Below are 24,066 nucleotides of genomic sequence, written 5' to 3' on the forward strand. Positions count from 1 at the left end.
TAAAATAGGGTGTCTTTGAACTTCCGTTCCTTGTTGAATCGCTACTTTCTTATCTCCCTATTTGTTCTTAAAATACACATTGTAACTTCCGCAGAAGATAAGATCACTAATGAATCAGGCCCAAAGTGTCACAGTGGACACATTTCCCCATAGCGGTGCCCATCATAGCATCCATATCTTACCGTCATCTGTACAGTTTAGATTTATGTGAAATACATGCAATACTAATCCTAAATAATCCTGATATAGATAATAATAGAACAACATATTAAGGCTGTTTAAGACTTATAATTTGTAAATTTGTGAAAATTTATAGTGCAGTGTGGTGGTTAAGGTTAGTTTAATGGTTTATAACTGTTTTTTTATCATTATCTAAAGTATTATCATTAATCTTAACTCATACTTCTATCCCAGTGTGATTAACAATGTAAATGCTTTCATACCTGAAATGTGGCCTTAAACTGGTAACTTAGCGCACCCATTGCTGTCCCATTCAAAGAATTAAAAAGCTGCTTATCTTTTTTGTTTTTATTGCATATAATTATATTTATATAATTTTTTTATTAAATTAGACCTGTCATTAGCTCTCAATGGCTGCAAACATATTTTGGGGCTGGATCATGATGAATTGAAAAGGGGCCTATGAATTCATTAAGAACTAGTGACATCGCTGAGACACTTTGCGCGGTGATATCACTAGATAACTGTGAATTGAAAGCCAGAAACTATATGTAGGTGACGGGTCCACTTCAATGTGGTTTACCCCACCATCAAAGTCAGTATAGATGGAATCATGGAGTAAAGGCCCCGAGCCAAAGTCAATGAGTTTGATATCTCCCGATATGGTGTTGACCAAGAGGTTTTCATTCTTAATGTCTCTATGGATGACTCCTTGGGAGTGGCAGTGTCAGACCGCCTCCACCACCTGCCAGAAGAGGCTACGCGCCACATCTTCTTCTAGGCGCCCCTGCTCCGTGATGACATCAAACAAATCCCGGCAGTGATCTGGCACCTCCATCACCAGTAGAAAACTTTTGGGTGTGTCAAACCAATCCAATAGTTCGATGACACCACGGTGACCTTTGACCTTGAGCATCAGATACACCTCCATGGGCACACGGGAGAAACTGCTCTGCAATTGCTAAAGTTCATAATAAGAACAAGAAGATGAACAGACCAAGATCGGGGTTGTGGAGGGAGAGTGCAGAGATACAAAACGCATCAAGCAGGGAAGAGAAAACACAGATTCAGGAAGTCAGTAGATACAATTAGGCAGATGTAGGATCATAGAATGGATTTTATAATGTATTAAAAGTGCTCCCATCACCTACACCGAGTGGGGGAAGCTGTTTTGTGGGCGGAACTAGTATCCAGGAAAATTCAGGCTATCAATCATGGTTGCCAAACATAACAAGATTTTACTGACAGTACAAAATGAGACCCGTTTTTACTTGTCAGTAAAAAATATAATGGAGTCCAGTAGGAAATATGGCAATCTCTGACTCTACTAAATTCCACATAGCATTTATAAAAATTAATGATTTGGGGTCAGAATGGTGTTATTAGCTCCTTATTTTCACCCCCTGGACCCCATTCTCCTACAAGATGCTACTATTTTCTCAAAATTGAGAAATGTATAAACAATATGACAATAAAACATGTCACATATCAGTAAATCTTTCTACTACACTCTGTAAAGAGTAATTTTAAGGGATGCAAACCTGCGATCAATTCATCAGGACATAGTGACATCACCGTACAAAGTGATGTCACACCTCCCTGATAAACTGATTGGCTGCATTCCCACGAACATTGGTTTAGACCATTTACTGGCTGCCTCCACCGTGTCCAGGCAACCGGTGTGCTCTAATGAGAGGAAATCCTGAAGCACAAAATAGTATATGAATAAAAAGTAGTGAATTAAAGAAGTAATGATAAGTAGCATTCTATAAAATACACATTTTTAACTCTAAAAATAATTACAGAGAAACATAGATAAAAGTCAGCGGGACTAAATGTAAAAGTCTTACCAGATGAACCCAGTCCATCACACGACTCTTGCTTATATGTTTCACAGCCACCTGGGGGAGCCAGAGAGCAATTAGAGCCTATCTGTACAGAGAGACCGTGAAAGAACAGCAGCCAATTCCTGCAACACTCACCTGCATGTGGTCTGTCAGTCTCTGTGCCCCGTACACCGTGCCAAAACCACCGCGTCCTAGCACAGCCCCCAACTTGTACATATTCCCGAAACATGCCTTGTCCTTACCTACAACAACATGATAAACCACATTACACCTGAGGTGTGCGGAAGCTGGATCTGGAAGATTTCTCAACGACGACACAATGAGCCATTCTGCAAAATTCATGGTTATTGCAACTATACTTCTCTAAATAGTAATGTTACCCTTAGAACCTTAAGTACTATAGACCCTCAGGGACAGACTTCTTGTGCTTTGCAATAGAACATGAGCAATTTATGTCTTTACGTACAGGCCTATTAATTAGCAATTCTGAAAGGCTGAACATAAATGCAAAGAACAAACACTATTGACTGTCGGTAGTCACGTGGACCCTCAGGCATGGGATATGTGAATCTTTTTTACTTTTACTTCAGTAACATTTGTATTATTTATTGCATTAACTCTCTTAGAGCAGACTGAGTTATGTACTTAAAGCAGCAACTTTCTCACAGCTGATCAAGTGATCTAAGCATAGAGGGGGGTATGCATCAACCCCCCCCCCCCCCTCTCCCCAAGTACGGACCTGGAGAACTCCGCACATCACTATAGGAACAGACTCTTGATGGCCATGTCTGTACGTATAACATTCTCATTTTAAAGTATCCAGTGTTTATAACGTTTGAGGCTGCCAACACGCAGCTTTTCTCCATCCACCCCTTACTAAATGTTACTTCTCCATGTTTGCTAATCGTCTCACCCTCATTAAGGTTTTAAAAGCAAAACTATGAAACTGAAGAGCTTCCAGAATTATAAAGTTTCCTAGTTTGTCCTGATTGAGAAACAATTGAGATCGGTTATTACCCTTTGTGGGTGTTGGTCTTTCTTCCGGCTCGGGGTCTTCACCAAAGACTTTGCTTTGTCGTCTCCTGCTAAATTGCAAAAATAATGAGAAGCTGTCATTGGACAATGGTGCACACACCGCAACCGGCAACTATTGTAGATTATAATGTCTCGTAAACCACCAGGACGGTAACATCAGTAACTTAGAAGATAAAAGTATAATTATATCATTGTTAGAACTTTATGCGGCTTCTGTGAGTTGCTATTAAGCTCAGAGCTATTAGGAGGCACGGAGCGTATATTTATGTATAATGCCTCTATTCGTCCCCCGGGTGTATCAATTCCCCCCATGCTGAGTAGACTCTTATTGCGTGACTCTGGGGCGTGACGCAACAGCTAAACACATGACTTCACAATACCGCTTACTATCACATCATACTTAATAATGACATGAATTAGTATGTGCATATTAATGTGCCTCTGCTATGTAAAGCACCTGGACGGCACAACGGGCGTTCTAGAGAAAGTAGGGGCCGAGCTCTGATTACCGGCAGCTCCGAAGGTGGAATAATCATCTACCTGTTTGGTAACTAAAAAGGCTCCATAAACACCCTGTAAAGGTGAAAGCCTCCAAGATTGCTCATTCTCCACCCCTTGAAGTTTATTAGAATATTTTGTCCTGTTAAATTATATCTTTAATTTGTATTTGTGGTTATAGGTAGGAGCACAACTGTCATCACCGATGTTATCCATGGACCATACTGATCCATACATAACCATCCGGCTCCTCTCATCATATGGAACAAACATTCCTTCTCCTCACTAATGACTCCACCTTACCGCACTAAACCACGCACATGTCCGTACCACCAAACACAACTGGGCAAGAGAAGGTGCAAGATGTCACACAGGAAAGGAAGCCGTTATTGTGCCGCACCGAGGCTGTAACAGTCTGGAGTGTAATAAGTCATACTTACCTACTTGTTGGATCTCTAAGGGGCAAATGCAGGAGGGAGACAACGTCATCGCGGCCACACCCTTCCCTGCTGTGCAATGCTGCAATTCCTGCAATTATACAGCAGGAGGCGATGATGAGATCTGTAAGAGCTGCCTCCTCTTCTGTGAAACGCGTGAGTCTCCCGGACAATCAGGAAGAGTAGGCGAGTATTAAAATGACTATCAGCACAGTGAACAAGACTATTGACCTAGTCCTGATTTCTTGATTGGCTGTTCAGGAAAGAAAGAGAATTCCGTATGAGAGAAGCAGGTAATAAACTATTAGATGTTTATGTAGAGAATGCATATGAGAGAATATAACATTATGGAGACAATTCATAGGTGTAATATTGGGATGTGTGTAAGGATAAAGGTGATTACACCGCTGTGATAGAGCAGCAGATATAGGGCAATTGCCGGATATTGCCGCATCGGTGGCCTCAAACAGCCGAGTGTCCCGATAATCATCCTATTATAATGAATAGTATAATTACCAGCCGTGGTGGAAAGTGTGAAGAGACGGCTGTCGGCCTGTTGTGTGTGATAATCTTTGACCGCGTTAAAATATCTCACTGACACTGGAAGTGGGAGATGAAAGACTCTTGTCCAATTCCAAAACTGATTCATAATCCTGTCGCTCAGTCAGATCTGTGTGTGGGTAACATAAGATGCCGGGCATAGCACTCCATCACCGGCATCATATTAACATTTATTAGGGTTCCCACAATACAGGTCATCAGCCCAAGGCTCCTCAGTTATTCTGAGCATGTTCAGGGGAGGGTGGGACTGAAAGTCCAAATGGGTCTACACTGTACCGACCCCCACACATGCACAGAAGAGAAAGGGTCTGGGAGTAGATGGCCTGGCATCTCCGCCCCCCCCCCACCCCCTCACTGCTTGGCCCTATAACCACCACACTCCCTGTAGTTCAATCACTGCCTGCAAACTCAGATGTCAACTCTGCAGTATTAGAAGAGCGTGTCCAGGTCGGGGGTGAGTCTAGCCAGGGCCGGTGGAAGGTTTATGGGTGCTGCACCCCTAACCCCGACCCCTACCACTTCTTACCTTACAGGCGGGAGGTGGGGGTGGTATTTCTGCTCCTCAGACTGGGATCGTGACATCACAGCTCAGCGCCACACTCCCAGCCAATCACTAACATAGAGGAGCATCACAGGTATGATGCTGCCGGCTGGATCTCCTCCATGTCAGCGGCGGCCACGTAGTGCGGAGAAGCCACAAGGAAAATGAAAATACTTAATTGGTGACATTATGACGCTCACTCAGTGTTTAAGATGACCCATAAACTATGGCGTCCTCGGTGACTACCTAAGTTCCCCTAACGGAAGCCTAAGAGAGAGAGAGTAACACAGATTGGGAATTTTTGCTTTGATCAATATAGAGTTACCAATTTCCTGCATCAAGCGATCATTATAGACCTCAGGTGTTACATAGTCTGCAAATATAAATACATTCAATTTAAATGCGTCTTCTCCAGCATTGAGCAAGTGACCTAGACCTCTGACTCAGCTCCCCCAAATTTTCATCATTCATAACAATCACAACACAGGAACATGGTAACACAATACACATACAATACAAACATAAAAAACATGTACGATGGAACTGAAACCCAGATTTGGCCTCTCAGTTGCATTATTTAAAAAAGGAAATTGTTCAAATAAAGTATTAAAAAACCCACACTGACGTACTCAACATTCTTTATAATCTTTTATATAATGTACTCTTAGCTTACATTAATAAAATTTGATTTCTCTATTTTAATAATTAAACAAAGCATAGTTTAAATTTAAATAATACTTAGTTTTTTTATGTTTTTTTCTCTGGTAACTACATCCTGAAATGACATTACTGGAATCCTGAGGCCAATTCTACTATGTCCCAGGTAATATATTGTATGCTGCAGGCATGTGCTAGCGCTTGGATATACAATGTAAGCTATATACCTCTGTAAAGAGACACTAATTACACTACATTACAAATACAATCAGACATGTGGGATTAATGTAATCAACTAAACAGCAATTGTCCCGGAACAAAGTTCCATGACTTGAAACTTTGGCTATATATATATATATATATATATATATATATATATATATATATATATATATATATAGATATATATATATATATATATATATATATATATATATATATATATATATATATATATATATATATACCTATATATATGTATATATATATATATATATATATATATATATATATATATATATATATATATATATATAAAAATACATATATACACACGTAGACTTACCCTTCCCTGGCAGTACGATGGAATCTGCAAATAAAGATATATTGAATTTAAGCACTATTAAGCACAAACAATGATTGCACAACATACATAAAATACATCTTATACATAATGTTTTGTTCAATTTAATGGCAACATTTGAAGACATTAAAAAAAATGTTTTCTCTACTGTAATAATGAAATCAACATAATTGAAATAGTACTTTGCTATACAAATGTGGGGTAAGATTGTTTCGGTGAACAATAAACATTTGCAGAAGACAGACTCGACATGCAGGTCTAGTTGGCTGCGTTGCAAGCCGCTGACAGGACTTCAAGAGTCCTGTCAGCTAGGTGAAGAAGCGACGGTGGGTTAAGACCGCCATCGGATGGAAGCGCTCCGCCGGGGGAACAGGGAACTAAAACATTACATTTTCTGTACTAAACGGGCTAATAAAGTAAAGTCAGGCATCACTGAGATTCCCCAGAGATTCCCCTCAAGAGTAACTTACAAATTACACTGTAAATTTAATGCTACGCCAGCTCAGCGCTAAGAGAAGCGGGTGACGTGCGGGCAACGGAATTAACAGTGAAAATGGCGCTTAGTCAAAGCAGCAAAAGAGGAATTGATCTCAGATCAACAACTTTTACCTCTGAGGTGATTTATAAAAAGAAAGTCAGAGAGATCAGTGGGCACAAGACTGGTATATCAGTATCACAAGGTGGAATAGCCCCTTACTAAGCAAAATTACAACCAACATCTAAATATCATCTACAATACTTCACATCATCCTGAAAACTTATATTGTATTCTAATAACATCGTTAACAGCTTTAAAATCTGTGGCCCGGTAATGTCTAAAGGAAGAGATGGAAAACTGACATTTAATGGTAACAAAAGCTTATGATTATGGAATGACTGACATATACTGTTATATTTGCTATAATGTAATGTCTTTGTTTTAAATATACAAAACAATTTTGGCAAAAGATAGTTATCTCAAGATGGTGGTTAAAGTGCAAGCATACAGATTATTGCCCACAGCTAAAAAAAATAAATATATATATATATATCATACTTGCCAACCTTTAAAAACTTAATTCCAGGAGATCCTGTGCAGGGAGGTGTGGTTGGAGGGTGGGAGGGGTGGGGCGCGGTGAATCGCAGCATTTTGGCCCCGCCCCCGCAACAAAATGCCGTTTTTGTCGTAGGGGCGGATCGCGCCATTTTGACAGCAAGTTGCCATTTTCGGGATATTTGCCTGCTCTCCCGGGAGTCCGGAAGACCTACCCGAATTTCGGGAGTTTCCCGGACATTCCGGGAGGGTGGCAAGTATTATATATATATGTATGTGTGTGTGTATATATATATATATATATACACAAGATGAATGTAATTGTATATTCACGTCCCAAAACAACCGCTTTGGGGAGGATGTTGGGTGTTTTCTATACAGCACTATCCTGCAGCCCTAAAAGAGGGACAATTCGGAGGGAATGATAGAAGCAGGGATTGGGGTCAGGACCCTGCAGGACAGTGACAGTTGGGAGCCGTACAGCGTAACTTGTGTCACAATGTCCGGCAGCCATTTTGTGTTACACGGCGGAGAGATGATCCCAGTGTGCAGCGTCCTGACCACCCTGCTGATGTTATCACAAGGAGTTCTTTAATTACCCCTTTACTTCCCCTCACTCTCCTCTAAACGTCTATGTGTTTTCTCTGCACCTGCATTTATTTTATTTTAATAGCAGTATAATACCTGTGCTCCGGGGTTCAGTTAGTTTTAAAATGGCTGCTGCAGAGATAGATGCCTCTGCTCCAGGGTTAAGGTACTTCCACTTTCAAAATGGCCGCAGCAGAGATAGATGGGAGCTTGTGGTGATGTAGTATCTGTACAGGAATAATAATGATGATTCCTGAGGTGTCTGTAGCCTGTACATCTGCTGTCAGTGTAGTTGAATTTAGATTTCAGTCATCTGTGCAAAAGATGGCGTCACTAACTGTAAATTTCCTGACATCTTATAGGAGTCATGTTTCTTGTCAGTAAAATATTTATTTGGAGCTGTTTTGGATATGGGTAAAATTACATTCTATTCACCAGGGGCACCAGGGCAGCTAATCACACTGCTGCAGAAACTGAATATATGCATCAGATAAGAATACAGCAATATAAATATACAGAAATATAAATATAGGGACAATACAGCTCTGACTGGAGGGAAATGCTTAAGACAACGGTCCTACAGTATTAAGATGTTTTAAGTGCAAGAAACGCTAAATGAGTGTAAAAAAAATAAGCAACATAAAACGTTAATTTAGCTGCTATTCATATTCTAAAACCATTTACAACATCTTAACATTTAAGTATTAGGACATGTAAGTTGAAATGTGTGAGGTAAAACGCGTGCAGATCATAGTAACTCATAAAACGAAAGTCGTTTTGTAAGTGATGGCGCACGGTTTAAGTACAAAAAAATAAATAATAATAATAAATACGCCAAATACAATACTTTGTAATGAAAATAGCTTACACCGTTGCAATAAAAGCATAAAACAACAGGGGAAAAAATTTACTATTTGTATTGTATTCAAATAGTTTAAAAAGAAACAAATTATAATGCCGATGAACCGATAAAACAGCTTTTTGAATGTAATTCACCACACATTTTATAGAAGACTTTCTTATTATAGAAAATAAATGTTTAACAGCTTTTTCTATGTAAGTCATCTTTATGTGTTTCCCTAAAATTCATAAAACAGAGATTTTATCTAATGATAGAAATTAATGTACTCCCCTTTATGGTGACTACTAGTGTGGGATGCGCCCATTAGGGGCGTGGCATGTAGTACCGCCCCTGGGGAGGGGGCGGGGTCTAGTCAGTGTCACAGGCATTGCTGGGTGGTGTAACTGGGCACAGTACACTGGGGAGGAGGGGGTGTGATCTCTCCCAGGCATGAAGTGTCAGCTCTTGGGAACTAACATCAATGTACTGTGGGTTTTACTGCAGCTTCTCAGCTGGTGCAGGAGGGGTTTAATGAAGGGAAATTCCAGCAAAAGCCCAACATTTCCCCTTATTATTTTTTTAATATGGCAGCAAGTAGTGACCCAGGAGAGAGGAGACACTGGATTTCCAGATACATCATATTAATGCTGTGTTTATTTCTTCCTGCACATTCAGGAGCCAAACAACCGCTGTGAGGAGGATGTTGGGTGTTTTCTATACAGCGCTGTCCTGCAGCCCTAAAACAGGGACAATTTGGAGGGAATGAGAGGAGCAGGGATTGGGGTCAGGACGCTGCAGGACAGTGACAGTTGGGCGTAACTTGTGTCACAATGTCCGGCAGCCATTTTGTGTTACACGGCGGAGAGATGATCCCAGTGTGCAGCGTCCGGACCACCCTGCTGACGTTATCACAAGGAGTTTTTTAATTGCCCCTTTACCCTCCACCAAATTGATTTGTGTTTTCTCAGCTCCTATGCACCATTTTTTAATACCAGTATAACCAGTATATACCAGTATAATGCCTGTTCTCCAGGGTTCAGGTACTTCCACTTTCAAAATGGCTGCCGCAGAGATAGATGGGAGCTTGTGGCGATGTAATATCTGATCAGGAATAACAATGATGATTCCTGAGGTGACTGTAGCCTGTAAATCTGCTGTAAGGGTAGTTGAATTTAGTTTTCAGTCACCTGTGCAAATGACGGGGGGGTTCTTTAACTTTTCCCAGTGGTGGTCCCCCAAAAAACAGACAAAAAATCCCAAAACAGACAGATCTGGGACCAGCCAGTTAAATTAGAGCAGGGTGATCCGAGATCAAGTCCAAACCACCTGGGCTATTATTTTTATTATTATTATTAATAATTTTTATTTATAAGGCGCCACAAGGTGTCCGTAGCGCCGTACAGGGACAAACAAATTACAATACAATGGGAGACAGCACAGTACAGTAAACAGTAAGCACAGTAACTCAATAAGCTCAATGCACAGCTAGAGAGGGCGGGGAAGGGGGAGGTTATTGGTGTGGGTTTGCCAAGGGTGACACGTCCAATCTTTCCTGTGGTCCTTTCATGTGGCGTAGTTGTCCTGCAATGGTTCATTGTGAGACGTTACCTTTCTCTGTAATTATCCTCTTGTTTCTAACGTATTTCGCTGCAGTCCTGAGAGGATTTTTTTTTAGTGTTTGTTTTGATTTTCCATCTATATGGTTACATTTACATCCTACTTACCTGTTGCAGAAACTGAACATATACATCATATAAATATACAGAAATATAGATATAGAGACAATACAGTTATGACTGGAGGGTGATGCTAAAGACAAAGGTCCTGCAGCATTGAGATGTTTTAACACGATTGTGGAAAAAAGCCACAAATGGAGTAAAAGTGACATAAAACGTTAATTTAACTGTAATTCATATTCTAAAATAATTTACAACATTTCATAAGTTTTAGGACATGAAAGTTAAAACGTGTGAGGTAAAATGTGTGTAAATTTATAATAACTCATAAAACTAAGTAATATTATAGAGATGGTGCACAGGTTAAGTAACAAAAAATCATAATAAATCATCAAAATAACTTTCACAGTTGCAATAAAAGCATTAAACAACAGAAAAAATAAACATTTGTATTGTATTGAAGTAGCTTGAAAAAAAACCAAATTTTTTTCTAACAAAAATGAACTAAAATCAGGGTTTTTTTAATGTAATTTACCATATATTTTACAGAAGACTTTCTCATTATAGAAAATAAATGTTTAACATCTTTTTCTATGTAAGTTGTCTTCATGTTATGTTTTTCTAAAATTTTAACTCTATAAAACAGAGGTTTTATCTACTGGCAAAAATTAATGTAACCCCCCCTTATGGTGACCACTAGTGTGTGATGCCCCCATTAGGGCGTGTGGAATGTAGTATCGCCCCTGGGGGGGGAGGAGGGAGTCAGTGTCAGGGGCATTGCTGGGTGGTGTAACTGGGCACAGTACACAGGGGAGGAGGGGTGTGATCTCCCCCAGGCATGAAGTGTCAGCTCTTGGGAACTAACATCAATGTACTGTGGGTTTTACTGCAGCTTCTCAGCTGATGCAGGAGGGGTTTAATGAAGGAAAATTCCAGCAAAAACCCAACATTTCCCCTTATTATTTTTAGATTTTTAATATGTCGGCATCCACTACATTTAGAGCAAGTAGTGACCCAGGAGAGAGGAGACACTGGATTTCTAAATACATTATATTAATGCTGTGTTTACTTCTTCCTGCACATTCAGGAGCCAAACAACTGCTGTGAGGAGGATGTTGGGTGTTTTCTATACAGCGCTGTCCTGCAGCCCTAAAACAGGGACAATTTGGAGGGAATGAGAGGAGCAGGGATTGGGGTCAGGACGCTGCAGGACAGTGACAGTTGGGAGCCGTACAGCGTAACTTGTGTCATAATGTCTGGCAGCCATTTTGTGTTACACGGCGGAGAGATGATCCCAGTGTGCAGCGTCCTGACCACCCTGCTGATGTTATCACAAGGAGTTTTTTTAACTACCCCTTTTCTCCCTCACTCTCCACCAAACATATATGTGTTTTCTCAGCTCCTATGCACCATTTTTTTTATACCAGTATAATGCCTGCGCTCTAGGGTTCAGGTACTTCCACTTTCAAAATGTCTGCCGCAGAGATAGATGGGAGCTTGTGGTGATGTAGTATCTGATCAGGAATAACAATGATGATTCCTGAGCTGTCTGTAGCCTGTGAACCTGTTGTCAGTGTAGTTGAATTTAGTTTCAGTTACCTGTGCAAAAGACGGGGGGGTTCTCTCCCTTTTCCCAGTGGTAGTCCCCCAAAAAACACACATAAAACCCCAAACAGACAGAACTGGGACTAGCCAGTTAAATTAGAGTAGGGTGATCCGAGATCAAGTCCAAACCACCTGGGCTACTGGTGTGGGTTTGCCAAGGGTGACACGTCCAGTCTTTCCTGTGACCCTTTCATGTGGCGTAGTTGTCCTGCGGTGGTTCAGTGTGAGACGTTACCTTTCTCTGCAGTCATCCTTTTGTTTCAAACGCGTTTCGCTGCAGTCCTGAGTGTTTGTTTTTTTTGTCTTTTTTAAATTAAATCATATGATTACATTTATATTCTACTTACCTTTTTTGCAGAAAATGAACAGATGCATCATATAAATATACAGAAATATAGATAATCAGATAAGAATACGGCAATATAAATATAGGGACAATACAGCTATGACTGGAGGGTAATGCTAAAGACACAGGTCCTGCACTATTAAGGTATTTTAAGTGTCAGAAGCACTAGATGATTAGTAAAAGTCATTGGGTGTTATTCTATAAAAGTGACTTAAACCACAACTGGAGTAAAAGTGACAGAAAACATTACTCTAGTTGTAAGTCATACATAATATATACAGGATTAGAACCCACTTATAATGATTCACAATTTCATTTAGGGTACAAACACAGCGTTCCTAACACGTCTGATGACGTTTTATAACCGATATTGACACTTTCTGATATACCTGAATCAATAAGCTGAATCTAATGTGTTTCTTCTCTTTGCAGATATATATATTTAATAATGCATTTAATATAATGCAAAGCATATATTATAAAATAATAGATTTATATACATCATTCATATTTAAAAATAATGTATACAAGATAGTGTAACATGAGATATGCATATCCATGGCTACAATTATGGCTTTGTGTACCAAATCCTACTTTACTGCTCTTATGATAGACACTGGACCATGTGTTTTTGGCAATGCTTTGACTACTATCACTCTATATTTAATTTACCTGTAAACCGGTGAGCAGATGAGTCTTCCAAAACTCCAGCTCACTAATGCTTTCATTGAAAAATAAAGTTTATGTCTTCTTAGGAAATGTAGTTATTGAGTCCTTCTCCAAACATGACAGCCGGTGTTCCTTGGTGATGGGTAGAGGGCCTTTACTTTCCCAATTATACCTATTCTGTCCAGTGTAGAAGAGACAATACTCCCATGTCTCAGCTTATACGATGTATGAGAATAATATACGATAATAGAACTGACCAAACATAGGATGTATATTTCCTATCATTTAAGAACACCATTGTAAGAGATATATATATATATATATATATATATATATATATATATATATATATATATTTCATAAATACACCTTTTGGATAACGATTTTAGTTGCAATTTATTTGGATGCAAAATTGATTTAAAGGTGTTTATTATGGGATCATACACAAATGGGATTTTGAATAAAACACAATATTGTCCGTAGAATATATGGATAAATGTGTATAAGGATATAAATAGTATGAAAGACGGGAGAATACACTTAGTATCATTACAATCACATCTTTATTCTTTCTTATCTTCTTTGTTTGAATCTAATGAGACAGATTATTTAGCTCAGATTCGGCTGCTGATGGTGACGTGAGTGTCACAATTGTTGATGATTTGGAGACACTTGTTGTAAGAATTCTTATCCTGTGAATGAATAAATCAAAGTAATGATAAATCAGTGGACAAACACCAGGAATATTAAATATAAATGGTAATAAAGCTATTATTAAAGATATAATGATATAAAGCAACCAACTGATGATAAAATATTGAACAACATACTGTAATAAATATAGACAGTAATTTATGAGTGGTGCTTTAATCTGTAAGAATCCACCATTAAATGAGGAGATGATATATAGTTGTTTGATTCAACGATTTGGATGATATAACTGGGATTTATCTCTGAATCAGTGGCTGTAAATATATTTAATGAAATGTATCTGTATACTTTGCTTCTCTAGACAGAAAACTTACATTTTAATTCCTATAATGTGTTTTTTATCATTTTCATTTACTAAACTTTATTTTAACATTTAGCAATGGCTATAATAATAACATTCTATCTGTAGGTACTTTCCTGTTATCTGGAGCCATTTTTCAATTTATTTTCCAGGGACCAGAAAATTTTAACTGTGTTCAAAAGTGACTCAAATACGTTGTCTTCTCCGACTTCCAGTCTCCAAATGAATTTGGCCAAATACAACTTGAAATGCTGCTACATTGTCCCTCTAAGTAATTTATTCCGCCATTTAGCGGATCCCAACATTTGTTCAACGCTCTGAGTATAGACATCAAGAATGACAAAATTGTAACGATGATTTACTTTGAAATGTTGAAATCCAACCTTTTCCAATTCTTCCGTCCTGCAGGCACGCCAACTATCCAAGTAAATTATAAAACCTCTTTTGATATTGTCCAACATCGCCGTCATTAATGTTTCCGCACTACGATCATCCACTTTTACCAAAAAGTACTTGTGCGTCTCCCGACAGAGTCCTCCGAAGATCCACTGCTGAGAGCGCACTCGGCTGGCATTGTTCTTACACTTAGTAAACAAGCTCTCGTTGATTTCTACGATTAATCGTTTGTCTCCAATCTTCTGTTTTGGCTGTTGATTGAGATACTCGGCGCAAATTTCTGAGATGCAGTTGTTTCATTCGATGGTTGTGTTTTTATTAATGCCCATTCCCTCTTTACACAACTTGATCGATGTCAATTCCTTGGCCCAGCAATAGAATAAGCGAACTGCTGTCACGAATGGTAGACGACTGTCTGTGAACCAATTTCCTTTGCCGGTGTTGACTTTCTTTCGACAAGTAGATTTTCTACAATTCCACGAACCAAACCAGAGCTTCATTTCCTGATTTCTTTGACACAGCATCCTAGCTGGCAGTAGTCCTTTCTTTTGCAAAAATGCCACAGCCTCTCTTTCGGTAGAAGGCAGAGTGAATAACTTCATTTATATATGTTGGTTGTATTTTTTTTTTCCAAACGATAACAGGAAAGTACCAATTTTTATCTTTTCATTTTTCTTCTAATTTTCATTTCATCTTCATTTTAATATTTTGCAATGGCTATAAAAATAAAATTATATATGTATCTGTAGGCATGATATTTTAGATGTAATTAATAAAAATTTGGATTTTAATATTTTATTCAGGTGGATCTTTGGTGTCTCCATTTGGAATATTCTGTGTTATTGTGGTGTTTATGACTGCCCTGTATCTCTGGTTAAGACAATACAGTTGATTCATCCATTCTGTCACTGCAGAGCTGCTGGAGTTCCGCCCCCACACCCACTCATGACACCTCAGCCTGTGGAGATCTCCCAATCTCCATCTCCAAATAACTGGTGACCCCTCACCCCGCAACCCTTGACCTCCCCTGCACCAGAGGCACAACCCAGTCTGCTCTTCTATATAATGTTGGCTTTTTTTTAACTTAAATTATAAATTTGAAAACGTGAAAATATTTTTCTTTCTCTATTTTAATAATTAAATAAACATAATTTAAAAAGTACCTCATGTTTTTAATGTTTTTGTTCTGGTAACGCCATTTTGAAATGGCATTACTGGAAGAGACTTCATGGTGGTACAAGTACCACCGCGATAAATAGACTCTCGCATGCATAAGGATAGAGGAGTCTTTGGCGGCAACACTTCACACCGGTGGGTAACCATTTTGATAGACAGAGCTGTTTTAACCAGTAGTGGGGATCCTTGCCATTGATAAATACTCCCCTAAACCTAAATAAATTGGTTTAGCACTATTTACTAAATAAAATCATACAGGTAATTGTTCCTCACCTTTCTCTGTGCTCCCAGAGTCAGGAACGGTGTGTGTTTGACAATGACTACAATCCTTCCTGTAATCTGCATCTCTAATCTCTGTCTCTCATTATCGGAGACTGAAACCACAGGTCAGCAGCCTAGATATATAACAACAACCCAGTATGTACTACCGTATATATAGCCGGCCAGTCTGAAGTGGTCTCAGTATATTTATTTGGCTTTAGAATTTCTGACAGCACTAAATTTATTGGTCACATCCATGTCCTACATTTTAGCTGAAAGTTGCTTGAATATAATTACCTACTGTCCCCCCTCACTTCCAGGGGGTATGAAAAGAAGAGGTGGGCGTTATTAATGATATTGGATGGATGGTTTCTAAGGCCTAGTACAGCGTATGCCCAGGGTCCTAATCTTCAATGTATTGAAATATAACAGGACGGCCAATGTAGGAGATGCTTTATGAGAACTTGTTGATTGATTATTGATAAAAGCACGATCAATCAGTTTAAATTCAGAAACGTCTTTTATTTACAACAACAGGACGAGTATGGGGTCTCCATACACAGACCTATTCATACAACAACAGGACGAGTATGGGGTCTCCATACACAGACCTATTCATACAACAACAGGACGAGTATGTGGTCTCCATACACAGACCTATTCATACAACAACAGGACGAGTATGGGGTCTCCATACACAGACCTATTCATACAACAAATTGATCATTTGTTGCTCTTGAGGCGTCTCACATGTAACAATTCCATATATACCTATCTTATGTATCTAGATGAGATCTTCATCAGACGTATAAAGGGCTTTACCGTAATTATGGGAGATGTTAATACATTTCTTCCTCCATCAACTGTGAGTTGTCTATAAGTGATGACAGTATGAGGAGTTTGGATGTGTTTGTCTACTGATTTATATATACTGACAAAGGAGCCGCTAGAGGGGACAGAGCTGAAATAATGGGCAACTATCTCTAGCTGCCGTCCACATGCCAACGCCTCTGTATCAACACCAGCACTGAATGACCTGGAAAAGAAGCCTGATTTCTGGCAGGGAAAATGGACTTGAACTACTGTATTGGGGGTATGGCCACAACAAATGGGGGGAGTCAGGGGAGGGGCTTTGTAGATGGGGGGTGGCCTATTCGGTCCCATTTTGATCACTTTGGAGTGTTTGAAACATTCTCTTATCCTGACCATTTGATGGGATCCAGGACTAGAGTCACAATATAATGTATACTCCTGCCAGGGGAAGTCACGTTGTCTGAAAGCATCTCGCTTGGAGTCCCATGTCTTGAACACACAGATTTGAGTTTCATAATGATAGTGTGTGATGTTTTATCTGAGGTTTAGGATTTCTGGATGTTTAGAAACATTATCCACAGTCATCAAAACTGCATGTCCTCCAATCAAAAATTCCAGTACACAACAAGTGCCAAGGAAGTGTTAGCACATCATGTGACAACGTAGTATCTTATTGGTTGGATGGTGTCTTCTTGACAGACTGTGCCACCATTGGTTTAGTGTCCATGGATTACTCTGACCATAGCAGCCCCCCATTACGTTTTAGGGTGCCAAATGCATGATGGGGCTGTATTTGTTCCAAGACTCAAGGTCCTTCCAGTTGATAGAAGAAAAGGCTGAGGTGTTGCTGGATGTTGTCTAACTGTAATGTGTATATTTAGTTCCATACGGTTCAGACGTGTAGCAGTTATTATTTTATTGTTAACTAATAGCATAATTTACACACATTTACATATATATTCCAATAATTGCGTGTGTTTGAAAATATAACTTTGAAAAATATAACTACACATGATTTATAATGATTATTGTACACTACACATAGAGCATGCAATGTCAGTTTTTAAATTCTAATACATGACATGAACAATTAAATTATGTCACAGAGACCTGCTGGTTCGTAGAGCACTCAGCTTGGATACAACAAGCCAATCTGCGAAATACATGGTTATTACATTAGAACAAACACAAACAATAAATGTGTGCGGGGATTAAGGGTTCCTGTTCCCCGCACCAGCCGCGTCGGTAAGTCTGCAGTGGGACTTAGGCGGTGTTGGTGGCCACGCTGCACAAACTGATACCTTGGATAGCTGGCTCTCTCGCTCTGAGACGTAAATAGCACAATGTCCGACCGGCACCACAGCCAGGAGCAGCCGTCAGCAAGGCACTGTCTGTGTACCGGCGGCATGGAAGGTGAAGTGCTAACTGTGGGTGCAGCAGGGTTCTCCCGTCACCGCTTTCCACCAACACGTCCCTTCCCACCTCCCCCGCTCCTGTGACTGGTCACTCCTCAATAAGCGATTGCAGTAGGAGTGCAGCAGCGTACAAACGCTGCCTCTGGTGGCGGAATGGGGCAAAACACCCCTGTATGAGAGCAGTATATAGGAGTACAACATACAGGGGGCAGCAGATGGTACTCAGGTTCACTTTATCCCGTCACAACGTGGCACAAGAGATACATAGATCTGATGAAGCAGCCTACATGATTTTGTTTGGTCAATGTCACCAAGTTGACCAATCATTGAACTGTGTGTGGACTTGTCATACTCAATCTAAATACAATCCAATAGGATCACATTTGACCTGGTGTTGGCATAAAGTTGGGTTACAAGACAATCACAACGCTGTCAGTGTTCCACGTGGGAGTACAGGTGGCCATATCTGCATTCTGATTAAGTCATTTGATGCGGAGATGAAAAGCTGGATCCGTGCAGTTTAGCCAGACAACATGCGCCAACCAACCAGACTGAAATGTGTGGGGGAGGCTTGAGGACAGCTGGGTCCAGCAGAACATCTAACTACTTTGTACCACCCGGTATGGAATCCAATCAATGTAATCACACTAATCAATCAGTCAAATTATGCTAATGAGACGAGCATTGCCCCAGTTCTGATTTCTTGTTTAGCTGTTCGGGATAGAAAGAATATTCCGCTGGAGAGAAGCAAATAATAAGCGGTTAGATGTGTATGGAGAAAATGTAACATAATGTGTAGACAATGTTAGTAACTTACCGCATGAGGATACAAACTGCATAAACCCGCTGCCGGACCACTGATGGATGCTGCCATGATTGACTTCAGCAGAGTGGTCAGATTTGGGATATCTGGTCAGGAAAGAAAGAGAATTACGGATGAGAGAAATAATGTTACTTCTCCATGTTTGCTGATCGTCTCACCCTCATTAAGGTTTTAAAAGCAAAACTACGAAACTGAAGAGCTTCCAGAATTATAAAGTTTCCTCGTTTATCCTGATTGAGAAACTATTGAGATCGGTTATTACTGTTTGTGGGTGTTGGTCTTTCTTCTGGCTCGGGGTCTTCATCAAAGACTTTGCTTTGTCGTCTCCGGCCAATTTGCTAAAATAATGAGAAGCTGTCAGTGGACAATGGTGTACACACCGCAACCGGCAACTATTGTAGATTATAATGTCTCGTAAACCACAAGAAAATAACATCAGTAGCTTAGAAGATAAAAGTATAATTATATTATTGTTAGAACTTTGTGCGGCTTCTGTGAGTTGTTAATAAACTGAGAGCTATTGGGAGGCACAGAGCATATATTTATGTATAATGCATCTATTTGTGTCTATTCACCCGGTGCTGAGTAGATGCTTATTGCGTGACTGTGGGGCGTCACAGAAGTGTCACCAAAGAAAATATTTGACTTTAAAGTGCTTTTAAAATGTGACATAATGTTAGTAACTTACCACATGAGAAGTAATCTAACTGACAGCGATAATGCCAGTGCCTCTGCTGTGGAAAACAGCAACGCTTTGATTCTTGCGTATATATCTGTTCAGGAAAGAAAGAAGATTCCGGATGACAGAAGCAGGAAATAAACTGTTAGATGTTTATGGAGAAAATGCATATGGGAGAGTATAACATTATGGAGACAAATCATAGGTGTAATATTGGGATGTGTGTAAGGATAAAGGTGATTCCACCGCTGTGATAGTGCAGCAGATATAGGGCAATTGCCGGATATTGCAGCATTGGTGGCCGCAAAACAGAGTGTCCCGATAATCATCCTATTATAGTGATTAGTATAATTATCAGACATGGTGGAAAGTGTGATGATGACGGCTGTCGGCCTGTTGTGTGTGATAATCTTTGACCGCAGTAAAATGTCTCACTGACACTGGAAGTGAGAGATGAATGACACTTGTACAACTCCAAAACTGATCCATAATCTTGTAGCTCAGCCGGATCTGTGTGTGGGTAACATAGGAGACCGGGTATACAATGTAAGCTATGTGCCTCTGTACAGAGCCTCTAATTACACTACTTTACTAATACAATTAGACATGTGGGTTACATTTAATCCAATAAACTTTGAATCTTTGCAAATATAGACTTAGCAATTTCCTGCATCAAGCGATCATAGTACATTTCAGGTGTTACATAGACTGCAAGAAAAAAAAAAAAAATTTGAACACTGTTAATCACATGTGTTCTCCAGCATTGAGCTAATGAACCAGACCTTTGACTCAGCTCCCCCAAATCCTCATCATTCATAACAACCACCGCACAGAAACATGTTAACACAACATACATAAAACACACACACGTCCGTGTTCCATGGATATGAAATTCAGATTTGGACTCTAAGTTACAATATTTACAAAAGGAAAGCGCTATGATAAAGTAATAAAAAGCAAACACACCCACACATAATCAACATTCTGTATAATATACATCCTAAACAATGTTGGCTTTTTTTTAACTTAAATGAAATAATTGAAAACATAAAAAAAATAGTTTAATAATTAAATAAACATAATTTAAATTGTACCTCATGTTTTTAATGTTTTAGCTCTGGTAACGCCATTCTGAAATAGAACTACCAGAATAGACAGCATGGTGGTGGTACAAGTACCACCGTGATAACTAGGCTGCCCCATGCATAAGCATAGAGGAGTCTTTGGCGGCAACACTTAACGCCGGTGGGTAACCCCTGTGATAGGGCTGATTTTCGCAGTAATGGGGCTCTTGGATATTGATAAATAGACCCCTAATCCTAAATAAATTGGTTTAGCACTAATTATTAAAATAAATTCTTACAGATTAATTGTTCCTCACCTTTCTCTGTGTTCCCAATCAGAGGTAGGAACACTTTAAAAATTAGAAAGTTAATTTTTGCTATTAGATATATATTAGCTATATATAGTTAGTCTCTCCCAATCTGAGACTCAAAGGTCAGCAGCATTAATATATAACAACTACACCAATCCGCTATGTAATCAGGAGGTATATAGTCAGCCAGCCTGGGATCATTATATTTATTTGGATTTAAAATTGTTGACAGAACTAAAAATATTTGTCACATCCATGTCCTAAATTTTAGTTAAAAGCAGCTAATGGTAATTAAATAGTCGCTTCTGTCCCCCCCTCACTTCTGTAAAGAGGTGGGCGATATTATTCATGTTGAATGGATGATTTCTAAGGTCCAGTATAATGTATGTCCAGGGTCCTAATCTACAAATGATGAAATGATCACAGGGTGCCCAATGTAGGAGGCGCTTTATGAGAATGTATTGATGAATTATTGATAAAAGCACTTACAATCAAGTATTTTAGATTCAAAAATATTTTTTATCTACAACATGGGATAAGAATGGGATCTATTTATGCAACATATTGATCATTTATTTTTCTTAAGGCATCTCATACATAATAGTCAGTAGAAGCTGTTGCTGGATGTTGTCTAACTGTAATGTGTGTATCTAGTTCCATATGGTTCAGACGTATTGCAGATGTTATTTTATTTTTAACTACTATCATAATTGGCATATATAGTCCAATGATTTATTGTGCTTGAAAATATAATTTTGAACAATATAACTACACATGATATCAAATAGTTATTGTACAATACGCACAGAGGATGTAATGTCAATTTATAAACTATAATACATAACATGAACAATTAAAATGTACATATATTATGTCACACAGACCTGTGGTTGTCATATAGATTTACACCCTGGTATTGGTGGATCCGGTACAGCGCTCAGCCGGGATACCACACGTCATTCTGCAAAATACATGGTAATTACATTGCAACAAACACAAACAATAAACGTGTGCGGGGATTACGGGTTCCTGTTCCCTGAACCAGCCGCGTCGGTAAGTCTGCAGTGGGACTTAGGCGGTGTTGGTGGTCACACTGCCCAAATTGTTACCTTGGATAGCTGGCTCTCTCGCTCTGACACGTAAATAGCACAATGTCCGACCGGCACCACAGCCAGGAGCATCTGTCAGCAAGGCACTGTCTGTGTACCGGCGGCATGGAAGGTGAGCTGCTAACTGTGGGTGCAGCAGGGTTCTGTTCTCCTGTGACTGGTCACTCCTCAATAAGCGATTGCAGTAGGAGTGCAGCAGCGTACAAACGCTGCCTCTGGTGGCGGAATGGGGCAAAACACCCCTGTATGAGAGCAGTATATAGGAGTACAACATACAGGGGGATGCAGATGGTACTCAGGTTCACTTTATCCCTTCATAATGTGGCACAAGGGACACAAGAGATACATAGATCTGATGAAGCAGCCTACATGATTTTGTTTGGTCAATGTGACCAAACTGACCAATCATTGAACTTTGTGTGGACTTGTCATACTCAATCTAAATACAATCCAATAGTATCACATTTGACCTGGTGTTGGCATAAAGTTGGGTTACAAGACAATCACAACGCTGTCAGTGTTCCACGTGGGAGTACAGGTGGCCATATCTGCATTCTGATTAAGTCATTTGATGCGGAGATGAAAAGCTGGATCCGTGCAGTTTAGCCAGACAACATGCGCCAACCAACCAGACTGAAATGTGTGGGGGAGGCTCGAGGACAGCTGGGTCCAGCAGAACATCTAACTACTTTGTACCACCCGGTATGGAATCCAATCAATGTAATCACACTAATCAATCAGTCAAATTATGCTAATGAGACGAGCATTGCCCCAGTTCTGATTTCTTGTTTAGCTGTTCGGGATAGAAAGAATATTCCGCTGGAGAGAAGCAAATAATAAACGGTTAGATGTGTATGGAGAAAATGTAACATAATGTGTAGACAATGTTAGTAACTTACCGCATGAGGATACAAATTGCATAAACCCGCTGCCGGACCACTGATGGATGCTGCCATGATTGACTTCAGCAGAGTGGTCAGATTTGGGATATCTGGTCAGGAAAGAAAGAGAATTACGGATGAGAGAAATAATGCTTTTAAAATGTTACATAATGTTAGTAACTTACCGCATGAGAAGTAAAATTTGTCTGACAGCGATAATGCCAGTGCCTCTGCTGTGGAAAACAGCAACGCTTTGATTCTTGCTTATATATCTGTGCAGGAAAGAAAGAAGATTCCGGATGACAGAAGCAGGAAATAAACTGTTAGATGTTTATGGAGAAAATGCATATGGGAGAGTATAACATTATGGAGACAAATCATAGGTGTAATATTGGGATGTGTGTAAGGATAAAGGTGATTCCACCGCTGTGATAGTGCAGCAGATATAGGGCAATTGCCGGATATTGCAGCATTGGTGGCCGCAAAACAGAGTGTCCCGATAATCATCCTATTATAGTGAATAGTATAATTATCAGACATGGTAGAAAGTGTGACGATGACGGTTGTCGGCCTGTTGTGTGTGATAATCTTTGACCGCAGCTCCCCCTAATCCTCATCATTCATATCAACCACTGCACAGAAACATGGTAACACAACATACATAAAACACACACAAAAAAAACACGTCAGTGTTCATTGGATATGAAATCCAGATTTGGCCTCTAAGTTACAATATTTAGAAAAGGAAAGCGTTATGATAAAGTAATAAAAAGCAAACACATCCACACATAATCAACATTCTGTATAATATACATCCTAAACAGTATTGGCTTTTTTTTTAACTTAAATGAAATATTTGAAAACATAAAAAAAAAATAGTTTAATAATTAAATAAACATAATTTAAATTGTACCTCATGTTTTTAATGTTTTGGTTCTGGTAACGGCATTCTGAAATAGCACTACCAGAATAGTACAAGTACCACCGCGATAACTAGGCTGCCCCATGCATAAGCATAGAGGAGTCTTT

General features: G+C 39.4%; 1 protein-coding gene and 1 long non-coding RNA gene across 3 annotated transcripts; both read right to left on the reverse strand.

Moving 5' to 3' along the window:
- Positions 1-278: 278 nt before the first annotated feature.
- LOC142101299 (serine/threonine-protein kinase pim-1-like) lies at positions 279-8,825 on the reverse strand. Its single transcript, XM_075185661.1, has 8 exons — positions 8,057-8,825; positions 6,322-6,345; positions 5,425-5,472; positions 4,001-4,250; positions 3,045-3,112; positions 2,163-2,269; positions 2,031-2,081; positions 279-1,141 (listed from the first exon to the last, which is right to left on the reverse strand). Exons 6-8 carry the CDS (start codon positions 2,241-2,243, stop codon positions 908-910), a joined length of 366 nt encoding a protein of 121 aa, XP_075041762.1. The 5' UTR covers positions 2,244-2,269; positions 3,045-3,112; positions 4,001-4,250; positions 5,425-5,472; positions 6,322-6,345; positions 8,057-8,825; the 3' UTR covers positions 279-907.
- A 4,735-nt stretch (positions 8,826-13,560) lies between these two features.
- Positions 13,561-22,266, reverse strand: LOC142101300 (uncharacterized). Of its 2 annotated transcripts, none has more exons than XR_012678979.1 (5): positions 21,932-22,266; positions 19,682-19,766; positions 19,256-19,331; positions 18,988-19,079; positions 13,561-13,789 (listed from the first exon to the last, which is right to left on the reverse strand). It is a non-coding gene; the product is annotated as an uncharacterized LOC142101300 (long non-coding RNA). The 2 variants fall into 2 exon arrangements; XR_012678978.1 differs by lacking the exon at positions 13,561-13,789 and adding an exon at positions 17,809-18,881.
- Positions 22,267-24,066: the final 1,800 nt, after the last annotated feature.

The sequence above is a fragment of the Mixophyes fleayi genome, chromosome 9, assembly GCF_038048845.1.
Source record: "Mixophyes fleayi isolate aMixFle1 chromosome 9, aMixFle1.hap1, whole genome shotgun sequence".
NCBI classification, from domain to species: domain Eukaryota; kingdom Metazoa; phylum Chordata; class Amphibia; order Anura; family Limnodynastidae; genus Mixophyes; species Mixophyes fleayi.